General features: G+C 43.5%; 1 protein-coding gene across 5 annotated transcripts in view; it reads left to right on the top strand.

The window, feature by feature from the left end:
• Positions 1-19,402, top strand: part of LOC124039565 (high affinity cAMP-specific 3',5'-cyclic phosphodiesterase 7A-like) — a 39,620-nt gene that overhangs the window by 6,719 nt on the left and 13,499 nt on the right. For 4 of the 5 annotated variants that reach the window (XM_046355670.1, XM_046355669.1, XM_046355668.1 and 1 more), the window contains exon 2: positions 16,759-16,819. In XM_046355670.1, coding sequence (XP_046211626.1) covers positions 16,813-16,819 — 7 coding nt within the window. In that variant the 5' untranslated portion in view covers positions 16,759-16,812. Of the gene's footprint in view, positions 1-16,758; positions 16,820-19,067; positions 19,101-19,402 lie in introns of all 5 variants that reach the window. The other variant, XM_046355666.1, reaches the window with a different exon arrangement.

Genomic DNA, 19,402 nt, shown 5'->3' with positions numbered 1-19,402 from the left:
CGACGCTCACATGACATTGTATACCGAACACATTAACCAGGCAGTGAGATCTGTGCGTGTGCGAGCCGCGTCCCTCTTCGGTGGGATATCCATTCGTCTTTTGTCAAGCCCACTGCTCCACATCACATAATCACCCCTGTGTCTGCTTTCAAATATCCACACCATTACCCTCCACTCAACAACAGATATACAGGCCCTCTCTGTCAAAGGCTATCAATGTCCTGGCATAGCATTGGATGCATAAAGTCCTGCTTAGTTTTCTGATGCGATGATCCATCAGTTTATTGAATATTCCAAATGGCTGCCATGTTGCACTATGGAACGTTGTTTTGAACGGGGAACGCTCGTTCTAGTTTTATGCACCCATGCGAAACCTGTAGTACAATCGCACTGTGTACAAACACTGTAGGAGCCATTGTGCTCCTGGTTCGTGTTTGCCCCTTGTTTCTCTTGAGTGTGCCACAGTTCATTTGTAATTGGTGGGCTGTGTTTAAATTATTATTCTTTTGGCCCTTTTGTTGGGAGAAACGGCTCACTTGCAACGAGCCACAGGCTTTGTAGTGTTAAGTGGGGTTCTTTTGAAACAATGATTTGCATCAGGTTTTGGTTTGTGCAGCAGAAGTGAAGACCTTCCCACTGTAGTTGGACACCAGGGTATGGAATGGAGACGTGTTTGCTGTATGGGTTTTCCCACACACACTACTTGCCATGGAGTGACTACTGTCCCTCTCTAAACATAATTTCTCTCCTTCTGTGTGGCCATAAGGGTGAGTCTTTTCCTCTGTGGTCACTGCTGTGTTCTGGTTCCAGTGTGCTCGCTTCCTGGTGTTTGTTTAAGCGGGGACAGGGGACGGGCTAGAACTAGCATTACTGAGGGAGCAGGTTCAACATGTGCCTGAGGGTAGTGGTTTGGCTCTTTGCCAAACTCCCAGATGGCCGGAGTTTCAGGCCCTCTTGCTCTCTGATGAAGACATTTCCTCTTGTAAACAGAGGGTGAAAGTGTAGGGTTTAAGAAAAGATGACATCAGAGAAGTGCATTTTTGTGCTCGCTGTCTGCATGTGGATGGGTGTATAATATGCTCTAGTAGAGGATAGTGGAGTGGCCAATGGCTAGGTCGCCAACCGAACATTGAGAGGAAGTGGGTGTGTTTGACGCACAGAGTCAGCCAGTATTGCCTCATCTGACTCCTGAGTTGGTGTTTACATCCAGAGAGCCAGGCCAATGCAGGGAAGAGTGCAGCTGTCAGTACCATGTGCCTGGTGCATTGATTGATAACTGAAACACACACCTCTCCACTGATAAGGCCAGGCCACAGAGCCAATTGAGATTTGTCTTGTTGTGTGTATCCGAGATATAAAAGTCAATATGTAAACAGAAACACAGTATTGATGAGTTGCAGCGGTTAGTCCCATGCAGATTTACGACAGGAAAAAGGAGATTTGGCAAATATGAGCCAGCGTGCTACGCAACAGGACGAGATAGCACCACTTGTTTTTCTGCAGGCGGAGGGGATCACATCATGAGCACGCGCGTTGATTCTTAACTGAAGCGATAAGGTTTTGACGTAGTAGTGTGCGTGGCTGGATTGACGTAGTTTCAGGATGTGGTAAGAATGCCGAAGGAGCTGTTAAGAGTCTTGCTGCTATTCTTTCACAACCACAGGGCTTTAACCCCCGACGTGCCACACGGACTATTCTCATGAAGGTTATCTGAATGCGTGTAGACCTTATAGGACTAGTATGTGGTCTGTCCTTTTTTTCATTAGATTTGTCTTCACATGACTCTTCTGCTTGTGGTTCCTTGTCAGCTTTTGTTGAACTGCTGTACTCACCTGATCAAGGCATTCAACTGGAAAGGTTTGGGTCTAAACTCAATCAACTGTCATCTCTCTCTATCCCTGGAGGAGTGTAGGACCTAACTTCAGGAGCTCCTCTATAGTAGAAAAGAAAGGACCTTAACAAACCATACAGTTCTCAACAAGTCTCTTATTTGGCCAGGTATAGACTAAGTTGACTGACACTAACACATTCTAGAAACATTGGTGTTGGAATGGAAGTTTTGAATAATTCAATTTCTACCTTGATTCACCTCACATACTACAGCTGTTTCAATGCCTGAACCACTTCCTGCCTATAAACCTCTGATCTTGCATAGATATTGCTCAACACAGAGCACATTTGCAACCCCATTCTAAACCTCTCCCTATAAAGATATTTTCAATGACTTTGTGACAGTTCTCCATTTTAAAAAGCCCTGGTTGACTATGTCTGGCTGCTGTCTGCAGTGCTCTCTCACCATGTGTCTGGAAGTGTTCTACTGGAACACCATGACCTGCCCTGCCTGGCCTATAGTAGCATGAAACTGCCTCTATGGCCTAGAAACTGATCAAAGTTATTTTGACCAATGGGTTTGTGTAGGATGAGCTGATCCCAGATACCCAGTGCACCTCTCCTTCACAGGCCAGTGGGCCCTTCTAAACCCACCTAATGACCTCTGACACTGGAGTGGAGTGTCCCCCCATAGACCAGTGTTAGTAGGTAGACTCAATCTCTGGCTTTGTGTAAGCAGTGGCTGGCACACATGCAGCAACCTGCATTGCAGTAAAGTCCAGGTTTATGGCTTTAGCATTGCCTTGCTGGAATGTGCCATGGTGTATTACAGCATTGCACCGCAAGGGTATAACTCTTAGGAGGACGTTTTCACTTCATGAAGCTCTGCTGACTCCAGCTGCTTTTAGTGCTCAGTTTACAGACACTGTTTGTGGCTGATATTCCAGAATTAGTTGGCATACTGCTGGCTTCCTCCATAGTTTGACGTGCTGTCTGTCTCAGCTAGGGCTGGGTGAGCTGGACTAAAAATCACAGCTCCCTTTATTTTATTATTATTTAACTTCGTGGTAGTTCATGGTTTTATTATGATTATTATTTTTCTATAAATAAGCTTAAGTTGCACAATGAAATATGAATACACTGCATTTCAAGCAGTTGGGAATAATCAAATGAATTTGGGGCTTGTCATTAAAATAATAACTATTCTATATATATATATATATATATATATATATATATATATATATATATATATATATATATATATATAAGCCTTCAACTGTAAGATCCCCTCCAAGTGTTTTAACAACATGGGCTGTTCATGTTGTTTAGATGCTGAAATCAAGTGGCCTACCTGGATAAGATGCTTATCACATTTTATTTGTCAGTCTACACCCGTTTATGAAGTATAACAGTGAAATGTTTATTTACGGACCCTTCCCAACAATGTAGAGAGAGAGAAAATAATAGAAAAATCCCAATGATACCCCCCCAATGTTTTACATTGAATTCTGTTCATCTGCCATCCTGGGATTTACCGTATTACTGGCACAAATATACATATGAGATGAGTAATGTAGGGTTTACATACCCTACATTACTCATCTCATATGTATATACTGTACTCTATACCATCTACTGCATCTTGCCTATGCTGTTCTGTACCATCACTCCTTAATATATTTTTATGTGCATATTCTTCATCCCTTTACACTTGTGTGTATAAGGTAGTTGTTGTGGAATTGTTAGGTTAGATTACTCGTTGGTTATTACTGCATTGTCGGAACCAGAAGCACTCACATTAACATCTGCTAACCATGTGTATGTGACAAATACAATGTGATTTGAAGAGGTGCTAAAAACACCAACATGGACAAGTTAATAAAAAAAGCCCTTTGGCTGTCTATTACCAGTAATGGCTAAATCACAGACACTGTTAGCTATATGCAACGAGTGGAAATAAACAAATGTATTGCAAATCCAGCACACAGTTACAGTGGGGCAAAACAGTATTTAGTCAGCCACCAATTGTGCAAATTCTCCTACTTAAAAAGATGAGGCCTGTAATTTATCATATGTACACTTCAACTACTACAGACAAAATGGGGAAAAAAATCCAGAGAAGCACATTGTAGGATTTTTAATGAATTTATTAACAAATTATGGTGGAAAATAAGTATTTTGTCAATAACATAAGTTTATCTCAATACTTTGTTATATACCCTTTGTTGGCAATGACAGAGCTCAAATGTTTTCTTTAAGTTTTCACACACTGTTGCTGGTATTTTGGTCCATTCCTCCATGCAGGTCTCCTCTAGAGCAGTGATGTTTTGGGGCTGTTGCTGGGCAACACGGACTTTCAACTCCCTCCAAAGATTTTCTATGGGGTTGAGATCTGTAGACTGGCTAGGCCACTCCAGGACCTTGAAATGCTTCTTACAAAGCCACTCCTTCGTTGCCCGGGCGGTGTGTTTGGGATCATTGTCATGCTGAAAGACCCAGCCACGCTTCATCTTCAATGCCTTTGCTGATGGAAGGAGGTTTTCACTCAAAATCTCACGATACATGGCCCCATTCATTCTTTCCTTTACACGGATCAGTCGTCCTGGTCCCTTTGCAGAAAAACAGCCCCAAAGCATGATGTTTCCACCCCCATGCTTCACAGTAGGTATGGTGTTCTTTGGATGCAACTTGGCATTCTTTGTCCTCCAAACATGACGAGTTGCGTTTTTACCAAAAAGTTATATTTTGGTTTCATCTGACCATATGACATTCTCCCAATCTTCTTCTGGATCATCCAAATGCTCTCTAGCAAACTTCAGACGGGCCTGGACATGTACTGGCTTAAGCAGGGGTCACGTCTGGCACTGCATGATTTGAGTCCCTGGTGGCGTAGTGTGTTACTGATGGTAGGCTTTGTTACTTTGGTCCCAGTTCTCTGCAGGTCATTCACTAGGTCCCCCCCGTGTGGTTCTGGGATTTTTGCTCACTGTTCTTGTGATGATTTTGACCCTACGGGGTGAGATCTTGCGTGGAGCCCCAGATCGAGGGAGATTCAGTGGTCTTGTATGTCTTCCATTTCCTAATAATTGCTCCCACAGTTGATTTCTTCAAACCAAGCTGCTTACCTATTGCAGATGCAGTCTGCCCAGCCTGGTGCAGGTCTACAATTTTGTTTCTGGTGTCCTTTGACAGCACTTTGGTCTTGGCCATAGTGGAGTTTGGAGTGTGACTGAGGTTGTGGACAGGTGTTTTTTATACTGATAACAAGTTCAAACAGGTGCCATTAATACAGGTAACGAGTGGAGGACAGAGGAGCCTTTTAAAGAAGTTACAGGTCTGTGAGAGCCAGAAATCTTGTTTGTAGGTGACCAAATACTTATTTTCCACCATAATTTGCAAATAAATTCGTTAAAAATCTTACAATGTGATTTTTCTGGATTTTTTTTCTCCCCCCCTCACTTCGTCTGTCATAGTTGAAGTGTACATATGATGAAAATTACAGGCCTCTCATTTTTAAGTGGGAGAACTTGCACAATTGGTGGCTGACTAAATACTTTTTTGCCCTACTGTATACAAGCATAGCAAGTAGCTACTGAATGTCATTTTACGAGAAAAGCGAACAAAAGTTGTGACGCATGCTCTTCTGAATAAAGAGCAGCAGTTGTACACGGAGCATAGGGGGGAAAGCATTTTGCTACACTACAAGCGTTTCACTACACCAGCAATAACATCTGCTAAGTATGTGACCAATAAAATTTGATTTGAAGGGGGGGAAATGGCAACTGAACAGAACTCATCCAGAGCTCTTGGACTTCTGGCAGAAAGCCATTTTATAGGATATCTGATAGCAAACATTTAGTAGTGAAATGCATACAAGTTTATCAAATTTTATTTGTCACATGCACAGACTACAACAGGTATAGACCTTAATGTGAAATGCTTACTTACAAGCCCTTAACCTGCAGTTCAGTTAAGAAAATAGTTTATATTTAGTAAAATAACACAATAGAATAATATTGAGGCTATATGCAGGGGGTACCGGTACTGTGTCAATGTGCGATGGAACAGGTTAGTCGAGGTCATTTGTACATGTAGGTATAGGTTACGTGACTGTGTAGTTGATAAACAGTGAGTAGCAGCAGTATTAAAAACAAATTTGGGGGGGGGGATCATTGCAAATATTATGTTAGCTGTTCACCAGTCTTTTGGCTTGGGGGTAGAAGCTGTTAAGGAGCCTTTTGGACCTAGACTTGGTGCTCCAGTACCGCTTACCGTGTCTATGACTTGGGGGGAATTCTAAATGAATCACTGACCGTGTCACCAGCAAAGCACCATCACACCACCTCCTTCATGGTGGGAACCACATGTAACAGTATAACTTTAGACTGTCCCCTCGCCCATACCCGGGCGTGAACCAGGTACACAACCAGGCACACATCAACAACAGTCACCCACAAAGCATCGTTACCCATCTCTCCACAAAAGCCGCGGCCCTACTTCACCACTACTTCAAGGTCTCAGAGCAAGTGACGTCACCGATTGAAACGCTATTTAGCGCGCACCACCTCTAACTAGCTAGCTATTTCACATCCGTTACACACACATGCGGTGATCATCCGTTCACCTACTCTGCGTCTCAGACACGGAGGTTGGAACCAATAATCTCAATTTCCACCAGTCATGTTTCTTGGCCCAAGCAAGTCTCTTATTGGTGTCCTTTTTAGTAGTGGTTTCTTTGCAGAAAATTGACCATGAAGGCCTGATTCATGCAGTCTCCTCTGAACAGTTGATGTGACTTGAACTCTGCAATTTCTGAGGCTGGTAACTCTAATGAATTTATCATCTGCAGCAGAGGTAACTCTGGGTCTTCCTTTCCTGTGGAGGCCCTCATGAGAGCCAGTTTCATCATAGAGCTTTATGGTTTTTGCGACTGCACTTGTAGAAACTTTCAATGTTCTTAATGTTCCGCACTGACTGACCTTCATGTCTTAAAGTAATGGACTGTTTTTATTTTTTTCCCTCTTTGCTTATTTGAGCTGTTCTTGCCATAATATGGACCCTATTTGGTAAAAGACCATCTTCTGTATACCACCTCTACCTTGTCACAACACAACTGATTGGCTTAAGAAGGAAAGACATTCCACAAATTAACTTTTAACAAGGCACACCTGTTAATTGAAATGCATTCCAGGTGACTACCTAATGAAGCTGGTTGAGAGAGCTTTGAACACGCTTGGCAGTCATCAAGGCAAAGGGTGACTACTTTGGAGAATCTCACAATTATTATTATATTTTTTTGGTTATGATTCCCTGTGTTATTTCATAGTTTTGTCTTCACCATTCTACAATGTAGAAAATTGTAAAAATAAAGAAACCCTCAAATGAGTAGGTGTGTCCAAACTTTTTACTGGTCCTGGATGTCAGGAAGCTTGACCCCAGTGACTTACTGGGCCGTACGCACTACCCTAGTCTCCTGAGGGTGGGAAAAGGTGTTGTCGTGCCCTCATGACTTTCTTGGTGTGTTTGTACTGAGATAGTTGATGTGGACACCAAGGAACTTAACTCTCGACTCGCTCCACTATAGCCCCGTCGATGCAAATGGGGGCGTGTTCGGCCCTCCCTTTTTCCTGTAGTCCTCAATTATCTCCTTTGTCATGCTCACGTTGAGGGAGCGTTTGTAGTCCTGGCACCACACTGCCCTGTTGCTTTTTCACAAAAATAACTATGTACATCTAGGTAGGGCTGGACGATATTGGCAAAAGTATCATATCACTTAAAAAATATATATATTACGGTATTTTATGTATTTGAACAATACAGTGTGACCCATGGGTGACGACGCATACATTCTAAGTGATTTCAATGGGTTATTGAAATTCAGCTCATGACAACAAATAGCTAGCCAGCTACTTAACCCTGTTGCCCAAAGCTGACGTTATAAGCAGCCAGCTAGCTTCATCTGGCTAGTGAGGCTCGACCTGACCGAGTTATGTTGTGAAGCTAGCCACAATAAGGATTTGGCACAATGGTGGAATTTGTAGTTTGCCTTCAAAATAAAAGTACCTAATTTTTTAAAAAGGTGATGCAGAAGGTTACAATTGGTGGAATCATGCCATATTTAGACAAGATCATGTTAAACAAGGTTGGAATGTGACGCAATGAAATGGGGTATCGGTCTACTTGGTGACACTCACAGAACACCACCTAATGAAGAGTTTACGCAAATATTAGCATTGTAGCTCTTATCGCGTGACTGTGAAATCCCCTCCCCAGTCAGCCTATTATTCATAATGCACTCTACAGCTTTACCTAAGGATTGGGGATCTAAGAAATGGGCTAACGGTCTACTTAATACCTAATATATTTTTTTCCTAATGTCCTCTGCTTTTTCAAACTCCGACATGCACACAGCATTGTTTTTTTTCCCTCAGGAATAGTGTAAAATACACAGGTTGACAATAAATGTGGCTCAATTCAGTTGTTTCAGAGTCCTGCAATAAGAGCTATGACACTAATGTTCTTGGTGTCACTGAGTAGATTGATACCCCATGTCATTGATCCACAATCCATAGGTAAGGCTGTATAGTGAAATGCATTACCGTTCAAAAGTTTGGGGTCACTTAGAAATGTCCTTGTTTTTGAAAGAAAGGCACTTTTTTTTCTTCATTTGTTCATTTTTTAAAATAACATCAAATTGATCACATAGTGTAGCTGGAAATGGCTCATATTTAATAGAATATCTACATTTATCAGCAATCATCACTCCTGTGTTCCAATGGCATGTTGTGTTTATTATTTTAAAAGGCTAATTGATCATTATAAAAACATTTTGTAATTGTTAGCACTGCTGAAAACTGTTTCTGATTTTAAAGAAGCATTGAAACCGGTCTTCTTTAGACTATTTGAGTATCTGGAGCATCAGCATTTGTGGGTTTGATTACAAGCTCTAAATGGCCAGAAACAAAGCACTTTCTCCTGAAACTCGTCAGTCTATTCCTGTTCTGAGAAATGAAGGCTATTCAATGTAAGAAACCAAAGATCTCGTACAGCGCTGTGTACTACTCCCTTCACAGAACAGCACAAACTGTCTCTAACCAGAATAGAAAGAGGAGTGGGAGGCCCCGGTGCACTACTGAGCAAGAGGACAAGTACATTTAGTGTGTGGTTTGAGAAACTGGCAGCTTCATTAACTAGTACCCACAAAACACCAGTCTCAATGTCAACAGTGAAGAGGCTTCTCCAGGATCCTTTTTATATGTTGGACCAAACCATGCATGCAAATAACGATTTGAAACTGCTTGTTGTCAGAGAGGAAGATCTCTTTTGTCATTGTTGTGAGTGGCAGGTGGAGAGGCTTGGTGTCCCTGTGCGAGTGGAAAGGTGCACCGAAGGAGCGAATGGGATGAGACTAAAAAGACATCCTCGATTCTTGGAACATTGTGCTAAAACATATTAATTCGATATCACCCAGCCCTAGCTAGAACCCAGTGTTTTTATGCCGTCTGTGGGCTGTCCTCAGCTAGAACCCAGCGTTTTTATGCCGTCTGTGGGCTGTCCTCAGCTAGAACCCAGCGTTTTTATGCCGTCTGTGGGCTGTCCTCAGCTAGAACCCAGCGTTTTTATGCCGTCTGTGGGCTGTCCTCAGCTAGAACCCAGCGTTTTTATGCCGTCTGTGGGCTGTCCTCAGCTAGAACCCAGCGTTTTTATGCCGTCTGTGGGCTGTCCTCAGCTAGAACCCAGCGTTTTTATGCCGTCTGTGGGCTGTCCTCAGCTAGAACCCAGCGTTTTTATGCCGTCTGTGGGCTGTCCTCAGCTAGAACCCAGCGTTTTTATGCCGTCTGTGGGCTGTCCTCAGCTAGAACCCAGCGTTTTTATGCCGTCTGTGGGCTGTCCTCAGCTAGAACCCAGCGTTTTTATGCCGTCTGTGGGCTGTCCTCAGCTAGAACCCAGCGTTTTTATGCCGTCTGTGGGCTGTCCTCAGCTAGAACCCAGTGTTTTTATGCCGTCTGTGGGCTGTCCTCAGCTAGAACCCAGCGTTTTTATGCAGTCTGTGGGCTGTCCTCAGCTAGAACCCAGTGTTTTTATCACTGACAGCGTGAGGAAGTCTAGTTTTATCACTGGGGGTCATTTCAATGTGGAAGGACCAATGAGCACCAAAGTGAAGTTAATAGGAGCATATTAAATTGGGTGTAATGAATGAGTCCCTGTTTGAGAAAGGAAGGCGTATACATGTTCCATCCTAAAAATGTGTAATAAGTGAAGGCTTTGATTTCTGATCAAACCGATGCAAAGGGGTCTTAAAAGGTATTAGAATTACATCAGAACACAATGTTGAAGTAAAGACCCCTTCCAACTAATAGCAACTTTTTGGGGGGGATTTCTATGAAACATTTCCTTGTGCTTTGGAGTTCCGTTACCAAAACCCACATCTCTAAGATATTTTCTAATTTCTCTCCCTTGTGAGGGAGAATAATGAAAGTTTACAGAACAAGGAAAGGTAGAGCTATCAGTTAGTGTTTTTACTGATATCAAGTGAATAAGTGAATAAAACAAATTCTGGTAATAAAATGGGTAATAGAATTTCTGCAATTGATTTGGCTACAATGGGAAATCGTAGTAGTCACAAACCACAGTTTGGTTCACAAGTTTGGACAGTACAGCTCAGAGTAGTGTACAGAGCACACAAGTTGAGTACACTAATGTGCTGTACTTTGTTGTCCAAACTTGTGGAAACATAGACAACTTTGATTGGTTCAGATTTGTTTCCGGTCTGGATGACCCAAATTTGGTCTTGTTTGGGGGCAAAGTTCATTAAAACAATTAGCCAGTGTGGCGAATGATACCCAAATATGCAGAAGAGGATCTTACATATTTTCATATATATACAGTGCCTTGCGAAAGTATTCGGCCCCCTTGAACTTTGCGACCTTTTGACACATTTCAGGCTTCAAACATAAAGATATAAAACTGTATTTGTTCCATGAAGTGGAACGACATTTATTGGATATTTCAAACTTTTTTAACAAATCAAAAACGGAAAAATTGGGTGTGCAAAATTATTCAGCCCCTTTACTTTCATTGCAGCAAACTCTCTCCAGAAGTTCAGTGAGGATCTCTGAATGATCCAATGTTGACCTAAATGACTAATGATGATAAATACAATCCACCTGTGTGTAATCAAGTCTCCGTATAAATGCACCTGCACTGTGATAGTCTCAGAGGTCCGTTAAAAACGCATAGAGCATCATGAAGAACAAGGAACACACCAGGCAAGTCCGAGGTACTGTTGTGAAGAAGTTTAAAGCCGGATTTGGATACAAAAAGATTTCCCAAGCTTTAAACATCCCAAGGAGCACTGTGCAAGCGATAATATTGAAATGGAAGGAGTATCAGACTACTGCAAATCTACCAAGACCTGGCCGTCCCTCTAAACTTTCAGCTCATACAAGGAGAAGACTGATCAGAGATGCAGCCAAGAGGCCCATGATCACTCTGGATGAACTGCAGAGATCTACAGCTGAGGTGGGAGACTCTGTCCATAGGACAACAATCAGTCGTATATTGCACAAATCTGGCCTTTATGGAAGAGTGGCAAGAAGAAAGCCATTTCTTAAAGATATCCATAAAAAGTGTCGTTTAAAATTTGCCACAAGCCACCTGGGAGACACACCAAACATGTGGAAGAAGGTGCTCTGGTCAGATGAAACCAAAATTGAACTTTTTGGCAACAATGCAAAACGTTATGTTTGGCGTAAAAGCAACACCCTGAACACACCATCCCCACTGTCAAACATGGTGGTGGCAGCATCATGGTTTGGGCCTGCTTTTCTTCAGCAGGGACAGGGAAGATGGTTAAAATTGATGGGAAGATGGAAATACAGGACCATTCTGGAAGAAAACCTGATGGAGTCTGCAAAAGACCTGAGACTGGGACGGAGATTTGTCTTCCAACAAATAAAGCAAAATCTACAATGGAATGGTTCAAAAATAAACATATCCAGGTGTTAGAATGGCCAAGTCAAAGTTCAGACCTGAATCCAATCGAGAATCTGTGGAAAGAACTGAAAACTGCTGTTCACAAATGCTCTCCATCCAACCTCACTGAGCTCGAGCTGTTTTGCAAGGAGGAATGGGAAAAAATGTCAGTCTCTCGATGTGCAAAACTAATAGAGACATACCCCAAGCGACTTACAGCTGTAATTGCAGCGACGGTGGCGCTCCAAAGTATTAACTTAAGGGGGCTGAATAATTTTGCACGCCCAATTTTTGAGTTTTTGATTTAAAAAAAGTTTGAAATATCCAATAAATGTCGTTCCACTTCATGATTGTGTCCCACTTGTTGATTTTTCACAAAAAAATAGTTTTATCTTTGTTTGAAGCCTGAAATGTGGCAAAAGGTCGCAAAGTTCAAGGGGGCCGAATACTTTCGCCCACACAGACCAGGGACCCATGATTAAATTCAGTTAACGTGTGTGAATCACTTCACTTACTCTATTTTAATAACCAAAAGAGGTTTTTCAAAGTCCGTGTGTACGTCATAGCTGACACCGCATTATTTCTGCAAACATTGTTGAATCTTGATTTGGAACAGATATTTTAAGAGTTTCTGGAAAGCACGGACACAAAGATTTTACCGAAATTCTGTTACCAAATTTTGCATCTGCACAGCTCTTCCAGTAAATGTGGTTTTGTAAAATCGTCAGTGTAAATTGTTAAAAGTAGTCCTTGTTCATCAGTTGTATGGTTTTTGTTAAACTTTGAAATCAATGATCTTTGCTCGGCATACATTTGAAGTGACATTGCCCTGGGGCTGAAACGGGGAAGTGTGGGTGGATGAGCTTCGACCAGGCTCTGCTTAACACCACTTTAAAGGCCTGGAGCTGTTAGACTTGGCATCAATGATCATTCACAGGGTTAGCTCTGTAGAGCTGTCTGGTTGGGTTTAGATTTAGCTTCAAGTACACCTACAGTAGTGTCAACTCTGCTACACATGATCAAACTTGATGCTGAAAAAGTATCTAGATGCGTTACACTTGAATTCCATCTAAAAACATTTTGTTTTACTTAACTGTTCTCTCAGACAAGGTAGGTTTAGGACACACATTTTGTTTTACTTAAACTGTTCTCTCAGACAAGGTAGGTTTAGGACACACATTTTGTTTTACTTAAACTGTTCTCTCAGACAAGGTAGGTTTAGGACACATTTTGTTTGTTGTTTACTTGTGTAAAACTGAACCAACTACAGACACTAACCTGATCTCTGTTTCACAGGCAGCCCTCCACACCTCTGATTCAGAGGTGTTGGGTTAAATGTGGAAGACTCAATTAAGTTGAATGCATTGTTGGGCAACTGACTAGGTATCCCCCTTTCCTTTCACATGGCCCGGGGTTGATGCCTCAGTCCAGTCTGACCTCTGACCTGTCTGACCGATCTTGGAGAAGTTGCCTGACCCTGCCTGAGGGGGACCTGGTAATCCTGCCAGTTGGCTGCTAACTGACACTGAAGTGATGAGTGACGGTACAGGCCAGATCAGACACGCCAGCAATAGCTGTCAGCCAAAGGGGGGTGTGTCTGTGTGTTTGTGATTGAAAAGGTTATATGCAGTAGTTTGGGGTCTGTCTGCTTACGGTTATGCCAGTCTGTTTATCCCCCCGCCCACGCACACAGGGTGGATATTACTCACGCTAAGCGCTGGTGCTGTGTGTGAACACAGCGGCGTGTTGACAGTAAAATACTGCACCACAAGCCTGTTTGCAAGCCGGTCAAATATTATCTTGGATTGGCCGTCGCCGTCATGGGAGCTTAGAATTAGAGGACACTTGGGGTCAGAGGAAGATGGACACACCCATAGAGAGAGGGCGTCTGTGACGACAGTTTGGTGGAGACGAACCCTGATCCTTATCTGGGTTTCTAAGTGGTTACAGTTGGACGTGTGTGTGTGTGTGTGTGTGTGAGATGGTGGTTGTTAAACTGGTTACCATAACTCTGGACTGTTTTTCAGATGTGATCAATCCCAATGGGACTAGGCCATAACAAGCTGCTTAGACATTTTGTTAATAATAATTCTGTCACCTTCAGTTGACACCCATGAGCATCAATAAATTGCTGTTTTTAACGGCCTCTCCACTGCATTGTGAGGAGAATATGGCTTCAAAGCGTTTTGTTTTTATTCGAGAGTGGAGCCCAGAGGGGATGAGCGAGGGAGAGAAATAAACAGAGTGAGGGAATGAAAATGGGTAAAGTATATCATGAATGCAAATGAGGCTAAGCCGATTGACGTCACGGGCCTGAGTGATGTGCCATCTGGGGCACCCTGGCTGGAGGGGAGGAGAGCCAAGGCAAGCTCAGACCAGGGAGGGGGAGTCTTGTGGGGAAACTAGCTCTGGAGACACCACCATCCCCTCTCTGGATCGTGTGTGTGTGGTGCAAGGGGAGGTGAGCCAAGACCGTGTACAGGCCTGAGCATTTGTCTGTGGGTGACAGCAGGTTGAGGATATCCCCTGGTTGGTTCCTCTGTTACTGCAACCTGCTGATTAGAGCCAGGCACCAGTGTACACCTACTAGGTAGATAGATAGATATATCTCTCTTGCTCTCTAGTATTGTCCTAGGTCTATGTTTGTGTGCATTTTTGAAAATAAGTTTGACTTGGCTGTATGAATACTCTTACCCTCCTCCCTCTTGGCTGTATGAATACTCTTACCCTCCTCCCTCTTGGCTGTATGAATACTCTTACCCTCCTCCCTCTTGGCTGTATGAATACTCTTACCCTCCTCCCTCTTGGCTGTATGAATACTCTTACCCTCCTCCCTCTTGGCTGTATGAATACTCTTCCCTCCTCCCTCTTGGCTGTATGAATACTCTTACCCTCCTCCTTGGCTCTTGGCTGTATGAATACTCTTACACTCCTCTTATGAATAATCTTACACTCCCCCCTCTTGGCTGTATGAATACTCTTACACTCCTCCCTCTTGGCTGTATGAATAATCTTACCCTCCTCCCTCTTGGCTGTATGAATAATCTTACCATGAATACTCTTACCCCCTCCCTCTTGGCTGTATGAATACCCTCCTCCCTCTTGGCTGTATGTATACCTCCCTCCTCCCTCTTGGCTGTATGAATACTCTTACCCTCCCTCTTGGCTGTATGAATACTCTCCCTCTCCCTCTTGGCTGTATGAATACTCTTACCCCTCCCACCTCCTTACCCCTCCCACTTGGCTGTATGAATACTCTTACACCCCACTTGGCTGTATGAATACTCCACCCCTCCCACTTGGCTGTATGAATACTCCACCCCCCCCTCTTGGCTGGATGAATACACCCTCCTCTCTCTTGGCTGGATGAATACTCTTACTCTCCTCCCTCTTGGCTGTATGAATACTCTTACACCCTCCTCCCTCTTGGCTGTATGAATACTCTTACACCCTCCTCCCTCTTGGCTGTATGAATACTCTTACACCCTCCTCCCTCTTGGCTGTATGAATACTCTTACACCCTCCTCCCTCTTGGCTGTATGAATACTCTTACACCCTCCTCCCTCTTGGCTGTATGAATACTCTTACACCCTCCTCCCTCTTGGCTGTATGAATACTCTTCCCTCTTGGCTGTACACCCTCCTCCCTCTTGGCTGTATGAATACTCTTACACCCTCCTCCCTCTTGGCTGTATGAATACTCTTACACCCTCCTCCCTCTTGGCTGTATGAATACTCTTACACCCTCCTCCCTCTTGGCTGTATGAATACTCTTACACCTCCTCCCTCTTGGCTGTATGAATACTCTTACACCCTTCCTCTCCTCCCTCTTGGCTGTATGAATACTCTTACACCCTCCTCCCTCTTGGCTGTATGAATACTCTCCTATGAATACACCCTCCTCCCTCTTGGCTGTATGAATACTCTTACACCCTCCTCCCTCTTGGCTGTATGAATACTCTTACACCCTCCTCCCTCTTGGCTGTATGAATACTCTTACCCTCCTTCCTCTTGGCTGTATGAATACTCTTACACCCTCCTGCCTCTTGGCTGTATGAATACTCTTACACCCTCCTGCCTCTTGGCTGTATGAATACTCTTACCCCCTCCTCTTGGCTGTATGAATACTCTTACACCCCCCTTCTTGGCTGTATGAGTACTCTTACACCCCCCACCCACCCCCTTCTTGGCTGTATGAATACTCTTACCTCCCCCTCCATGTGTGTGGTAGTCTCGCTGCCACTGTCCGTCCCCCCCCCCTCTTTCTGTCTTGCGTGCTCGGTAAGCCTAGTGTCATTGGGAGTGTTGTCTGCTGCTGTCCTAATCAGCAAGCAGCTTTGCTCTATCGTCACGGTAACAAGGAGCCTATTACTGGGGAAATGAGGTGTGATTAACTCTTAGGTTTTACCAGATGGACATCTCAACCCAGTCTGTCTGGAGCAGCATGTTCCCCCTACATGTAGTACAGAGCTTCCCACACCAGCTCTCACTACACGCACCGTGCATATGTCATGTGTACACACGCGCTCGCACACGCTCCGTGCATATGTCATGTGTACACACGCACACGCTCCGTGCATATGTCATGTGTACACACACTCCGTGTGAGTGTTTTCTACTGCTTACGCAGCATGCATGTTTCTCACACTGGCTGATGAATAGATGGAGAGTGTGTGTACCATCACAAAGATGACGCACCTTGTGGGCCTGTGTGAAAGTCTATCAGTTGAACCCAACCGTTCAGCAGCCTAACAGTCCTCAACAGAATGAAATGGATGGTTGAACCCAGATGACTTTAGTAGACGGAAGGCCAGCACCACTCGTATTATTCAAGTGTTTAACATCGTTGCATATTTCTCTGGTTCTCTTCTGATTTACTAATAAATGTAAATGTAATATCTTGGAAGCATAAATGTTATTTTTTTTTTTTTTTGTCTTTCCTCTCCTTCAGAGACGAGGGGCCATCTCGTATGACAGCTCAGATCAGACTGCTCTGTACATTCGTATGCTCGGTAAGTACTGCCCCCTGTCACATACAGTACACACCAACTAGCGTTATGCTAGTTACTGTGAGTACTGTCCCCACCCACCCACACTCACTCAGCAGCACCACCAGCCATTTTGTTGTAGTACAACTAGCATTTCAATACTAGCAACTATAAGTACTGCTCACTGTCCCCACATTTACAATGAACAGGCATCAGGCCTCTAGATTCCACATCAAGGAAAGGGTTGAAATATTGTTGTTCTTGTCATATTACATAATAGCTTAAGTAACAACGTAAAAGGGATGAATACATTTTTAGAAAGGGATAGAGGAATTCAGGCAGACAGAGATGGATGCAGAGGGACTCACTCGTCTGATCTCTTTGATAATCTCTCCATCACATAAGGTTTAAGTCATGTCTGAGTCCGTCCAGCCGTCCAGGCCAGTCGTTGGGCCACAGAATTAAGCATCTGAATTTTGAGCAGATTTACTGAGGCCGAGGTTTAATTCTGTGTTGTGCTGGGTACATAGGTCGGTGGAATGTTCTGGGTCCTCTGTGTGGATGCTAGGAGTCCACTCGATTTAGACCAGTATTTCTGTGTGGTTGTTTGTAAGAGTCTGTCCTGTCTTGTTGGTTATGTATATATTATGTTGTCTGCACTGCCACGTAACATTTGAGGGATAATAGTTTGAGTTGGATTTTGCCCTGCCTACCCAGCAGTCAGTCTAGCAGACCAGACAAAGACAGATTAGAACCTTATGCCTGTTCTTTTGTCATGGGAGATTATATACATAGGGCCAGGAGTTTTCCAGGAAATACTCTGGGCCCTGTTTATAACCTATAACTGGCCAGGTCACTGACCTCATTTCCTGTCTGGAGGAAGCTATGATGGTTTGTGCTGCAAATAGTTTGATTAACTATTTTCAGATACAATTCTGTTCGAAGTTAATTTAGATTAAAAAAAACAAACATTTTTAAACACCAATTACTGACATCTTCAGTAGTTCAATCATCTCAAGAAGACTATTTAAATGACCATTTTAACTCAATGATGTAACAACAATTTGCTGCTACTAGCGTTCCCCTGGTTATCTCTGGCTCTACTATTAGGCCTACTTTGAGAGCATGTGTTTTTGTAGAGTTGGTGCTACTAGCCATCCCCTGGTTCTCTGGTTCTACTATTAGGCCTACTTTGAGAGCATGTGTTTTTGTAGAGTTGGTGCTACTAGCCATCCCCTGGTTCTCTGGCTCTACTATTAGGCCTACTTTGAGAGCATGTGTTTTTGTAGAGTTGGTGCTACTAGCCATCCCCTGGTTCTCTGGCTCTACTATTAGGCCTACTTTGAGAGCATGTGTTTTTGTGGAGTTGGTGCTACTAGCGTTCCCCTGGTTCTCTGGCTCTACTATTAGGCCTACTTTGAGAGCATGTGTTTTTGTGGAGTTGGTGCTACTAGCGTTCCCCTGGCTCTACTATTAGGCCTACTGGTTCTCTGCATTCCCCTGCTCTACTATTAGGCCTACTTTGAGAGCATGTGTTTTTGTGTTTTTGTAGAGTTGGTGCTACTAGCCATTCCCTCTGGCTCTACTATTAGGCCTACTGTGTTTTTGAGAGTTGGTGCTACTAGCCTACTGTGTTTTTTTGTAGAGTTGGTGCTACTAGCCATCCCCTGGTTCTCTGGTTCTACTACTTTGAGAGCATGTGTTTTTGTAGAGTTGGTGCTACTAGCCATCCCCTGGTTCTCTGGCTCTACTATTAGGCCTACTGTGAGAGCATGTGTTTTTGTAGAGTTGGTGCTACTAGCGTTCCTCTGGTTCTCTGGTTCTACTATTAGGCCTACTGTGAGAGCATGTGTTTTTGTGGAGTTGGTGGATATTAAAATGTATAATAAGAGGTGCTACAACATCTCAGTTCAGGACATGTAGGCTATTTGACAGGGCCTGTGATAAATTACTAGGCCAGTCTGTCATACAGTGGGTTTAAAAGCATTACAGCGTAGAGGTCAGTGCACATTGCAAATCAACTGTCTGACCCATATTCCCCTGACGTCAAGGCCCGCTGGCACATAGAATGGGAAAACGTGACACTCCACATCTCATCACACATTTTAAACGTGCAGCTCACACACAGACACCAAATGACTTGGATGTGTGACTGCATGTATATCTGAGTTTGTGTACATCATGCATACCTTTTTGTATATTTAAATGAAATCTGTGAAAGCTGTATGTGACCGTCCTTTAATGGTAATTCCCAGTTTTGCTATTTTGCTAGGGGCTTGTGTTATATTCAAACAGCTGTTCCCAAGTAAGTAAGCTGGTGGGAGTGAGACTGTACTGAATGACTGATCTGATGTACAAATCAGTGCTGAAGAGCTGCATTAGCCTGTCAGTCTGACTGTGCTGCTGAATGACTCACCTAGGAGACCAGTATTGACTGGGTTGCCTGGACCAGTGCCATAGTACCATAGCAATAGTCAGTGTTCGCCTCTGAGTATGAAGCACAAACCTGTCTACTGTATGTTGATCTGCTGCTCTGACTACTAATACTAGTGTTACTGTAGCCTTGCCTGGCATTGCATGCTCAGCTGTTCCTAGTTCCTTTAGTGG

Source organism: Oncorhynchus gorbuscha, linkage group LG07, assembly GCF_021184085.1.
Source record: "Oncorhynchus gorbuscha isolate QuinsamMale2020 ecotype Even-year linkage group LG07, OgorEven_v1.0, whole genome shotgun sequence".
Taxonomy (NCBI): domain Eukaryota; kingdom Metazoa; phylum Chordata; class Actinopteri; order Salmoniformes; family Salmonidae; genus Oncorhynchus; species Oncorhynchus gorbuscha.
This window is presented reverse-complemented; position numbering and strand designations above follow the sequence as displayed.